Genomic DNA, 11920 nt, shown 5'->3' on the forward strand with positions numbered 1-11920 from the left:
AGAAGGGCTAGCAAGAAAACGATTCAAGTACAAAAGTTATCATTAAGGATGGAAAGTTTTTGAGAAACATTTATTATTGAACCTTCCAATCTTCCCAACTATTCATCATACAAAATTCCATGTCAGTTACAAAGAAGTGAAAAATTTTCGGAAGGGTTAGCAAGCAAACGATTCAAGTACAAAAGTTTGAGAAATATTTATTATTGAACCTTGATTTTTCCCCTAATCTTGGGACTAAGAAGCTGGTTGTAACTATCACAGCTTTGAGCCGTCGTTTTCAGGCAAAACTGTTTCAGTATTCCCACCATTTTTTTAAAATCAAATATGAATAAATGTTTATATTGATGGACACCACTTGCGCATCACTACAAAATAACGAAAAATAACGCCTGGCTGCCTCCATGATATGGCCAACAAAAACATAGATCCTCTTTTGCAGATTAGTCTTGAACAATTTAAACGTTGAAGCAATCTATCAATAAGTATCCAAACTGGCTCATGTCCAATTTGTAAATTCTCCAATATACCGAACAAGACTCGTGCAATTATAAGCGTGAAGCAAGCTCCAACACAGTGATCATCCTCGTGAACATCGGTCATGAGATAAAACACTCAACCAAGAGGAATGAGAAAAATTGCTTTAAGCTTGTGAAAATCAATCTCAAACAGAACACTTGCCCGATAAAAAAGAAGGAACACGCCTCAATGAGATCAGTTTACACATTCCACTACGGCAAATCAGATTTCAAAACAAAACAAACAGACAAAATTGTTTTTCTTTCAAGTAAAAAATATGTTCATTAACCTCAAATCTTTTCAACAAAGGAAGAACAATTATTCCGGAATTTGGAATGCCGACTACTAATCACAAACTATAATTTTAACGTTCGACTGCAAAAAACAGTTGATTAAATTTTAGATGCTAAAAAATTGCGGCTAATTGGAAAAAGCGTTCAGCGAAACAGCATATAAAGTTTGAGCCAATAACTATCAAAAGAGCAACCATAAAGGCACACGAGCGGTTTTTCAGTCATATATTTCTCAATCCAAATCTTGCCTTCGAACACCGTAGGAACGTAATAGATTAGAAAACATTATTACACAACCGGCACATTGCGAAAATGACGCCTCTTTGAGTCACAAAAGCCAGCGCCGCAATACAATTCAAATTCTTCGGATTGTTATAGAAAATAGGAGCCCAATGATAGTCGTATAAAAAAAGTTTGGTTTTCCTTGCTAACAAACCATGTATTCTCCAAAGACATGCTGATCAGTACGAAAAATGTATAAAGAACTTCAATTTCCTGAGCTATGCAAAACTATGATATGTATATTTAACAATCAGAAAGTGAAAATTAATATAGTCTAGGCAACAATAGACAGACCCGACAATTCATTAAATGTCGCATCTATTCTGTTCACAAGTGCGTTTTCTGAGGTTGAATTATCCACCTGCTCCAAAATTTTATCACAGCATTTCCTATTTGCATCAAAATAGGCCTCACTCGACTTAGCAAAGGCTGCAAAAGACACTCCAACATAGGGTTCGCAACTATCTGCTAAGGCGGCGAGTTCCTGAACAGTCGTTTCATTGCATTTTTCAAACTCTGTTTTGTGGAATTGGACATCTTTTTCTGCCTTATCAATTTTGTATTGCATCACACGCTCACGATTCCTTTGCATATCCTCCAAAGTTTTCTAAAACACAGAAGAAATTATAAGAGATCTAAATTATGCATATCTAAAATATTATTCCACTTGACCCCTACTGTCCGCGATATTTGCCCACAGTGACAGGTTCATAAAGTCATCAATTTAACTGAACAACTGGAAACGCCAGAATGAACCAACATTCGATTATCCCAAACAGTATTAGATATATGAATTACATAAATTCATCAACCGATGCAAGTTAAATTACCGGAAAATTGTAGCGTTTTTCTGTGACTCTTGGAGCATTTTCTGCAGCAAAAAAATGATATTCAGCAAAGAAACCAACTCAGAGTAGTCAAACTGCACGCAACAAATTCTTAACTCAATTGCACTAATAAGCTGAAACAAGGGAGATCGACAAAGCGCGATCGCACAATGTTCAAAACAGTCAAATGAAAAAACTTGGAAATGAAGCGCACCCTCACATATGCATTGTACATACTTATGCACCCGCGTAATGAAACGGCTGACCATCCTAATTCAAACTAATTGTTTCTTTTTCTAACACTACAATATTTAGATATAAAAGTTCATTTTTCTGACATAATTTGCCTCGTTCCCTACACGGGGTCACATCCTTACAGCCTGAACAATCTGCAGGGGTGAGGATTGGGGGGGGGGAGTGAGGGGAGGTGGATGAAGTGGGAGAGGGCTGAAGTGGAGGGTGTGTGTGTGGAAGGGGGTCAAACTCTAAGAACCGCCCTTCACACAAAAATATAAGTATCCAAAATAGTTTCCGCGAATCGCATACTTGGAGACTAGTGAGCTGAAAGGCTCTAAAAGGGTCTTAATGCCCGCTGGGCGCTAACAGTTTATCCCGTTCTTGAGGACGAAAAGTCAAATGGGTCAGACGAAAAATTGGACAAGCGAAAAATCGCATCAAAAAACCGACTAATATAATTGCTACAAACTTCTTTTGAGAGCAATTAAAAAGAGGAGCTACTGGCCCTTTGAAAATTCAGAAAACAGAGAGAAGTTCTCCGCAGCTTTCAAAAAATGCATTTCTATAAAGCCAAAAAATTTTTTCAAAAATTAGAATTAAATGATTGCAAAAATTCCTTGAAGATGAAAACTTTTAGTTGGATAACCTTTATTGTAAGACCAGGGACCTATGCGAATACCAAATCTTGATATTAAAAATCTCAGATATTTGAGACTCCGATTCACCATATTTCGACTATTGCAACTCGAAAGACGTAAGAAAACAATTAGGAAAAAAATTTTCAGGGGTATTCATGAGTCCGAGTAGAGCATTGTCACATTTTTTTCATTGAGGCGAGAGATGAATCAAAAGAAACAACAAAACATTTTCAAACAAAAAGAGAGGGAGGGAGGCTCGTCGGTAATTTTTGATATTTGTTTTTTAAGCATATAATCCAGCTTTTTTTGTAGCTGAGCTGCGTGGAACGGAAAAGATGAAATAAAATCTATTATTAAGCCTACTTTTTCTCGTGACTTCAGACTTGATTTACTGACTTTTTCTTCAGGTTTCGACTGTGAGTACACAGCATAAAGACGACAACTAAATAGCAAAAAAACTGGTCTTAGGCATATGTCTTTCCTTTCAATTTTTTCAGTCAGATTTTATCAGTCACTTGCATAAATAAATAGATCTCACATTGTTATTGCGGGAAAACCAATGACATTGCATAAGAGTTGAAATATTGCTGTCGTTGAATACCACTGAGAAGCAGTCTGTCAAAGCGATTAATGAGATTATTGTTCCGACCCCCACTTTAGTGGGGAGGGAGGAACTATATACTGAACTGGGATTTTTTTGCTCAGACAATTTTGGCCTCAGACAAATATATTCATCGTACAGAGTTGTGAGTGGTATCATTATAAACCTCTTACTTCCTAGAACACATAATAAGAGAAAAAAATTTCGAATTTTGTTCTTTACAGGGAGTTATCGAGGTTTAAAATTTTGTGAACATTCGACAGTTTTTTATTCACAATTTCCGTAATTTTTTTTCTAAAATTTCGCACAATTTCGTTAATATAATCTTAAATAAAATAAAAACTTTAACGAGAGTGTTGTTGTTAACCTTAGCGATCGAAGAGCGTTGCTGAATTGTTTGATTGAAGTTTTTTGTCGATAAAATTCAATTGATAAAATTTTCAAAATTCGATTTGTTTTCACAAAAAATAGCACAAAATATAACTTTTGGTCCACTTTGTTACAGCTTGGCAGACGTAGTGACGTAACATCTTTCAACGGCCCTTAAACATGCTGTCCGGTTAAAGCGACTGACAACAGTCGGATTTGCAGCGAGGTCTGGGGGTTGAGGAGCGAAAATGCAATGAGTTGAGCTAAGGAGTAGGTGAGGCGCGTAGTATATCGGGTTTTTGCCCATTAACGTTCCATCCGTTTCTCTGCTCCAATTACCTCCCGTTTTCACATTTCGTGCTCCAAGTCTTTCCTACTGTCATTGACCGAAAATCTGCCTGTGCCAAATGGATTGACGACCGAAATACTGTGGATGCAAAAATAGGTCAATGAATGAAAATGAGTCGATCACCGAAAAACGTATTACGCAAAAATAATTCTTGAATAACATGTGCTTTTGCATTACAGATATTGACAGAATAAAGATTCTCCGAGGAAAGAGCAATTACCGAAATGAAATCCAAATTTAAATTAGCTAGATAGTAATGAGGCAGATTGTGACGTCATATGGTCGCAACAAAAATCTTGACAAAATAAAAAACCAAGAGACGGCCAATGAAAGCTCCAGCTATCGCTGTGTGGACATTAAAAAAGACAGAAAAGGGAGACAGAAAAGAAAAAGAAAGAAAACGAAAGAACAGAGAAACGAAAGAGAAAACAGACAAAAAAGACCAATGAAAGAAAAAACAAACTGAGAAACGAAAAAAGACAAGACACAAAAGAGAGAGCAAAGCAAGAACGAGAGGGAGAAAGAGAGAAAATAAAGAACAGAGAAGAAAGAAGAACAGAAAAGAAAGCGAGAAAAGGAAGAAAACAGAAGGTCAATTAAGAGAAAGTCCCTTCCCTAAAAGGGTAGTCGGTCAAATCGGGCGTAGCAGGTCAACTCTATGTGTATTTATAAATTCTTACAGTAGTCAAAAATTGAAGCATCAGATGCAAAAAGATAAAGAAAATAAAGCATCAGAATTATAAACATAATAGATAAGGTAAATAGCAATTAAAGTATGTGTAGTGATTTTGAATGAAGATTAGAAAAAATATAAAGCATTTAGCACAACAGCCTCCCTTCCTCTACAATGGTTCCCATTGACGCTTCTACTGCAGGGCGCCGGCGCATCGAGAGCACGCCACGGAGGCAGAGTATGGAGCTACGCAAAAGAGCGAAACTTAATTTTGTCCTCATGTACGTAATGGCGTCCGAATATGAATCTTCTTTCTTATCGCTGATCCTGGAAGCCAATCTCTGTCTGGCATTCAATGCTGACGGACCGGCTCCTCCTGAACACGAGAAGATTAACGGACAGACAGTGGCTTTCTCGACTTCGATTATCCTTTGTTCGTATTTCAGCTTCTTGATGGACTCGTGATATTTGTAGGAATCCGGTATGCTTCTTGGCCAAATCTTTTTATACGGATTAAACACTTTCACATCAAAAATGTTCCGCTGAAACGTGAATCGAAGAAACCATTATCTAGTCGAGCGTCGTCATCAATAGTGGCAGTTCTATTTGCGAAGGTTTCCCCTTGCCAAGACTCAAGACAGGGCTCTACTTCGAAATCATCGCAGACCTCATTGAGCAGGTTGGCAAAAGAGTCACAGATGTCATTGAGTCTTATGTGCGTATAGCCACCTTTTGGACAATGAAGAGCATGCGCTACATTAAAGTTTTCTCAACATGTGCATCTTGAAGGCAATTTTACGGGATCCCATCCATATCTAAAGCAATTCCATCTCTAAACTCTCCATTGGTTAAATCAAAATGATATCTTTTCAATGGAAGTGTGTTCAGCCAGCATGATGCTTTTTCCATAGCCAAATCTAGAGAATATGCCACTTTATCATTGATGAGATTTTTGATTGCCAACTTTTTCGCTCAAGCTTGTTCCTGTTTTTCTTCTCTAATTTTCTGCAGTATTTTTTCCTGATGAAACTCTGCATCTATAGCGTTATGATTCTGTAACGGATCACAAATCCGAAAAGATCTTTCATATTGGTTTGCCCTGTCTTCAGGAAGAAGAATGCGTAGGCCACCCTCTTTACGAGGAAGAGAGAAAACCTTCCGGTGTCTGTCATTGTAAGAGGGATGATTCAACATTGAATGTATAGGATTTTTATCAATTTTCTGTAGGCCACCCTTTTTAAGAGGAAGAGAGAAAACCTTCCGGTGTCTGTCATTGTTAGAGGGATGATTCAACATTGAATGCATAGGATTTTTTATCAATTTCTGCAGGATTTTTTCCTGATGAAACTCTGCATCTATAGCGTTATGATTCTGTAACGGATCACAAATCCGAAAAGATCTTTCATATTCGTTTGCCCTGTCTTCAGGAAGAAGAATGCGTATGCCACCCTCTTTAAGAGGAAGAGAGAAAACCTTCCGGTGTCTGTCATTGTATGAGGGATGATTCAACATTGAATGTATAGGATTTTTATCAATTATTTTTGCAGCTTCCCTGAGCAGACTGTCCGCCTTTTGAGTAGTCCTAGCAATAAAAGTCAATTTGTGTTTCAATCCGTTAGTAAATGATTTGTACACATTCTGAGGGGACACCTTATTATGTTTGGCGAGCTTCTCAAGCATGTTAGAGCAGTTCACTGAACTTTCTTTCAGAAAATCGTTACATCTTTCATCAGAATCAATAACTGAACCCAGAACTCGATGAACTTCGATAACATTAACATATAATCCCAAAAAAAACTTTGTTCGTCTTTTGAAAAAACTCAGGTTTTGTAATGAGATGACATTTGATCACATTATAACCGATTGCACCACCATGCTCATAGAGCATATCTAGAACGACTCGCAGTGATTCAAGGCTACCGGCCACATTACCGTCATCTGCGTACCATCTATAAGTCAAATTTTGATCTTCGAGCATGTCGATGAGAGGAAGTGTAGCAGCTCCGTACATTGCCATGGCTATTGGATCACGTTGTGTTGTTCCTTCTTCAGACTTGATTACTCTTTTATCAAGGAAAAAGTCTGATGGGGTCTTATACGAGTTTCTGATTGCTGTATAAATTGAGGGACAAAGCTTTCTGATGTTTTTTAGAGCCATATCTCCATTCAAGCTATTAAACGCGTTCCTGGCATCAATCAGTAGGGTCCGTTCAGCACGATCTTCAAGAAAGCGCCGCCGGAGTGCATAGATAGCAAGTTCGATGCCACTCGTTTGTCCAAGGCGCACCTATACGTTTCACCCAAGTAATTGGAGATCTCGTTTAACGCACTTCAATATACTCCTACCCACGATTGGTCTTCAGACCTCGCCAACGCCAATTGGTCGAACCCAGGGCATTTATCTAGTGCAATCAGACGACAATCGTTATAAGAACGCAAGAAATTTAGTTCTTTGTTGGCAATTCTGATTGCAAGTTTGGACACTGTCGTCGGCATCAAGACCAGATGGGCCATGGCTGCCATTTATTCGCAATTTGTACCATTCCATTTGTTCGCCATTTGTCCGCTGCCAATAAACTACGCGCCTCACCTGCTCCTTAGCTCAACTCATTGCGCTTCCGCTCCTCAACCCCTAGACCAGGTTCAAACCCGACTGTTGTCTGTCGTTTTCTCAGAAAACCACGCTTAAGGGTCGTTAAAACATGCTAATATAGGCGCTTAAACATGGTGTTCCGTGGACAGAAAATAAATAACAGAAAATAAAGAATAGAAAAACAGAAACGAAAGACAGAAAAGAGAAAGAAAAAAAAGCATTCGACGTTTTTCGGTCGTTGACCCTTTTGGCACAGGCAGCTTTTCGTCATTGTCAGCCGTTCGGTCAATGACCTATCTTCGCATCCGCGACTATTTAGTCATTGGATTTTATGGCATATGTAGCTTTTCGGTCACTGACTCTTTGGCAATGGCAGCTTTTCGGTCAGTGGCTATTTTGGAAATGGCAAGTTTTCAGTTATGGACCTTTTCTAAAATGAATGCAAAACGCTATGCTGCATGTTTAAGAGGCCTTTGAACATGTGAAGATTAGGAGCCTAAACATGGTGTCATAGGCATTTGAATACACGCTTAATAGACAGATAGTGACAGGAAAGACATGGAGCACGAAAAAGTCTGAAAAGGGAGTGAATCGGAAACGGGTGCGCCGTCAATCGAAAAAAAATCCCAATAAACTATGCGCCTCACCTGCTCCTTAGCTCAACTCATTGTGCTTCCGCTCCTTAACCCCTAGACCTAGGTTCAAACCCGACTGTTGTCTGTCGTTTTCTCAGAAAACCACGTTTAAGGGTCGTTAAAAAATGTTAAGATAGGCGCTTCAACATGGTGTTCAGTGGATCTCTGTCGACGTTGAATTAATTTATAGATAGATAGATAGAAGATACAGATAGATAGATATGTTCTTTAGAGAACAGCATTATTTTGATTATTTAATTCACCTTGCTTGAGCCATATTTGCCAGCAAAATTTTCCCTGACTTTCATTGCATCTTTGGCTTCGTTCGGGAGAAGTTTTGAGAACTTCTTCAGGGGAGCCACCATGCAATCGTTCACAATTTCAATGTGTTGAGTAGCCTGAGAGCTCATTTCTAAAATCACACGAAGAATTAACGACAAGTAAAAAAACCTTTCAAAGAGACCTCTTAAAGATTTCGAGGATCTTTTCCATTTGTGCAACCCCCCCCCCCCCGTAAGTTCTGCCCCCCCAGTTACAGAGCACGTGCCATTAGTAAATCATTATGTAAAAATATTGCACGTGTGTCTGGGGGGGTGCAAATAATATGCGCCCACTAAGCTGGGGGGTGGGGCACAAACGGAAAAGATCCGATTTCGAACCTGAACTCAATTCTGAATATGCTGTCATGCTGGAAAAGCGAAGCTCGGTGTCATTTTCTGCATTCGACGACAATTCAGTAAAAATTTGTAGCTCATTGTTGGTTACCGCTTGAACTTGTTTGGAATACTTTTTCAAACTTTCATTCAATTTGCTTAAATTCCGTTCCATAGAACTCAGGGTGGTTTTTGTTTGCTGATATGCGTCTTCATCGGTGTCAGAATTTGGTTTCTTATCGGAGCGAATCCAATTCATCACGAATACATTGATACTGAAAAGTAAATTGAAACTAATCCTATTCCAGAGTTTCTAATGTTCCGGGTACCGAAAACCAAAAAGCTTGAAACTCTTTTCAAATTTCATAAGGTTAGTTTTGCTGGGCAGCCATGCCTGCGAGCAATACGTAATGATAGGCACATAGTGTCCAGTGTATAGTAAGTCCCATAAAGTTGCAACGCAAGCGGACGATCGAAAAGCTCGTGGGATAAAAATGGGCAGTGATTTGCTAGATAAAGTAGTTGAAATTCTTGGGTCATTAGACGTATCAAAGTCATGTGGCCCTGATAACTTGCCTGCAGTTGTCCTCAGGAACTGCGCAAAAGAACTTACGAAATCCGTCACTGAGTTATTAAGAAACTTTAGGCGCCTCGGAACCTATCCTAGTGCATGGAAAATAGGAGCAGTTAGCTAAATTTTTAAGAAAGGACGAAAAGCAGATGTCGTAAATTATCATCCTGACACTATTAGGCATTGTCTCGAAAGTTCTAGAAACATTTTTGTATGGCTCAATTGTCAATTTTTTCAAAGGATTCATAACTAATTCACAGTGCGGTTTTCGTGAAAGAATATCAGTTATTCTTCAAATGATTACATACTTAGACAAAATGTACAAATTCAGTTCTGAGAACAATCGAGAAAGTAGCTCATTTCTCTTTGACTTTACCAAAGCTTTCGAACGAATTGATCATGGATTACTCTTAAGTAAGATCAATTGCATTGGAATAGGTGGCAAGCTTTTCAAGATTTGAAAGACTTATCTAAGCGACAGACTTCAATACGTGAAAATTGGAAGTCAAAAATCGAAGAATTCACCGGACACATCGGGCGTACCTCAGGGCTCAATATTTGGGCCCTAATTTTTCTTAATTTCATTAATGACTTACCTGGAACTGTTTTCAACTCCAAAGTCGAACTGAAACTATTAAATAATATAAATATTGGAAACGCACACGAATCCAGAAAAGATCTAGATTCAACTTTGCGATGGAGTAACGCAAATAACATCAGCTTCAATTTATCAAAATATCAGTACATAAATTTCAAAATCAAGTCGAGATTAATTTCCGGATTGAACAATCGAGAACTGCGGAGGACCTTGGAATCACTATGCACGACAGCTTCGCTTGAATGGAGCACGTAAAATTGCGGGCTCGTAAAGCCAATAAGTTCTTCAACCAAATTTAAAGAAACACATCATATCTCCTGACGGTTACCGCACAATTAAATATTTATAACAGTACACTTATTCCAATCTTATTCTTTTGAACTAACTGTTATATTACTTCATAATCTGGCATGCTACTCTTAGAAAAATCTCAATAAAAAGTTTTCAAAAATGGATCCTACCGAACCTTAACTATTGCGAACGACTGAGATCCCTGAATTTATTACCTCACAACAATTACATTGTGCTAACTGATCTTCTCTTGCTTTCGAAATTGTTGAACAATTATTATGAGTTCAACATCAGTGAGCATAATAATATTATGCAAAGATGGTATTGTTTTCGATTTGTGTTAAACCAAAAAAGAATTTCAGCGGTCAAAGTTTTTCTATCGAACCACCTATAGAGCAAATATAATTGATTCAAATCTTAAATTCTTTCAACCAATTTATCTCAACTTTAGAATCTTAAACCTGATGTGGAAGTACTTCAAGATATATTTCAGCATCGAAAATTCGTGTTCCATAAACTTTATCTGTCTCTGCTTGTCCTCACATGAAATAAACTTAACAAACTTAATTAATTTCAATTCATCTTTATAAATATATAGAAATTTTGCGGGAGCAGTCCCTCACATTTATGGAAACCATAAAAATAATGATAATAGAAATAATAATAATAATAATAATAATAATAATAATAATAATAATAATAATAATAATAATAATAATAATAATAATAATAATAATAATAATAAGAAAAATAATAATAAAATTTATAGTAATAAGAATAACCTTAATAAAAATAATAATAATTGTGATACAGGAGTTAACAGAACTCTGCATCTGTAACCAAGAACTATCATATATATTTATAGACACTTATTTCTGTATGTTATCTATCTATTGTCTTTGTACATATTGTTTCCAACTGGAGCAAACTGCTCACTTCATGCGACCTGTCAGTTCTATTGTTAAAGTGTTGATAACACCTTAGAGAAGCGCAGTCGAGAGTTTACCTAGACATGATACAGTCGCCTCGTGGCTCAATAAAAACTCTTGCGCAAACTAGTTTTGATACTCACATTCTGCTTAATAAAAACATGCAGAGAATCAGTCATACAGAATCAGCACAGAATCAGTCATACACTAGTTCAAATAATACAGACTCATCCAACCAACTGGTTTGGACCAATCCAATTACACAGACATTAAACCCAGAGATATTACGCCAGTTGCCATTTTCAAACACCTTACTTCACATGGTGCAGTCAGCAAAAATTTCATTAGGAGTGAACTTGTTCTGCGAGTCAGGCGCAACACCTCCCATAGAATGAAAACAATGGTTTTCCCCGTTAAAATGGCAACAATGGCACGCGACAACATTGAAGTAAATAAACTTCTCAAACTTAAACCAGGACCAACAGATCTATTTTACCCAACACTCCCCACATACGAAGAAGATTTCGAAGGCGAAACAGACAATGAAGCTAGAAACAGAGAACAATGAAATGAAAGACGGAGAGTGGATTTCGAGAATGAGTGCAAAGCGATAGAAAGTAGAGGAGCACGTATAGACAGAATACAATGGGACCAGGCCAACACAAAAACATTGAGCCTCATATATTTATCACTCGGAGCAGAAGCAAGAAGAACCTACCACCAGAAAAACCCACACACACAACTAAAGGAAATGCACCACGCACAAACTTATACACGAAATAAATATCACATTCACAATCCCACGAAACACCATATTTGGCAGACTCAAATTCTTCAAATCAATGCAACAGCTACACAAGTCACT

At 37.7% G+C, this 11920-nt stretch overlaps 1 protein-coding gene across 1 annotated transcript; it reads right to left on the minus strand.

Moving 5' to 3' along the window:
- Positions 1-1280: 1280 nt before the first annotated feature.
- LOC142348379 (uncharacterized) lies at positions 1281-8941 on the minus strand. The gene is made up of 3 exons (XM_075399704.1): positions 8673-8941; positions 8277-8425; positions 1281-1698 (listed from the first exon to the last, which is right to left on the minus strand). Exons 1-3 carry the CDS (start codon positions 8923-8925, stop codon positions 1366-1368), a joined length of 735 nt encoding a protein of 244 aa, XP_075255819.1. The 5' UTR covers positions 8926-8941; the 3' UTR covers positions 1281-1365.
- Between the last annotated feature and the right edge of the window lie 2979 nt (positions 8942-11920).

Source organism: Convolutriloba macropyga, chromosome 10 (genome assembly GCF_964194025.1).
Source record: "Convolutriloba macropyga chromosome 10, txConMacr16.3, whole genome shotgun sequence".
In the NCBI taxonomy this organism is placed as follows: domain Eukaryota; kingdom Metazoa; phylum Xenacoelomorpha; order Acoela; family Convolutidae; genus Convolutriloba; species Convolutriloba macropyga.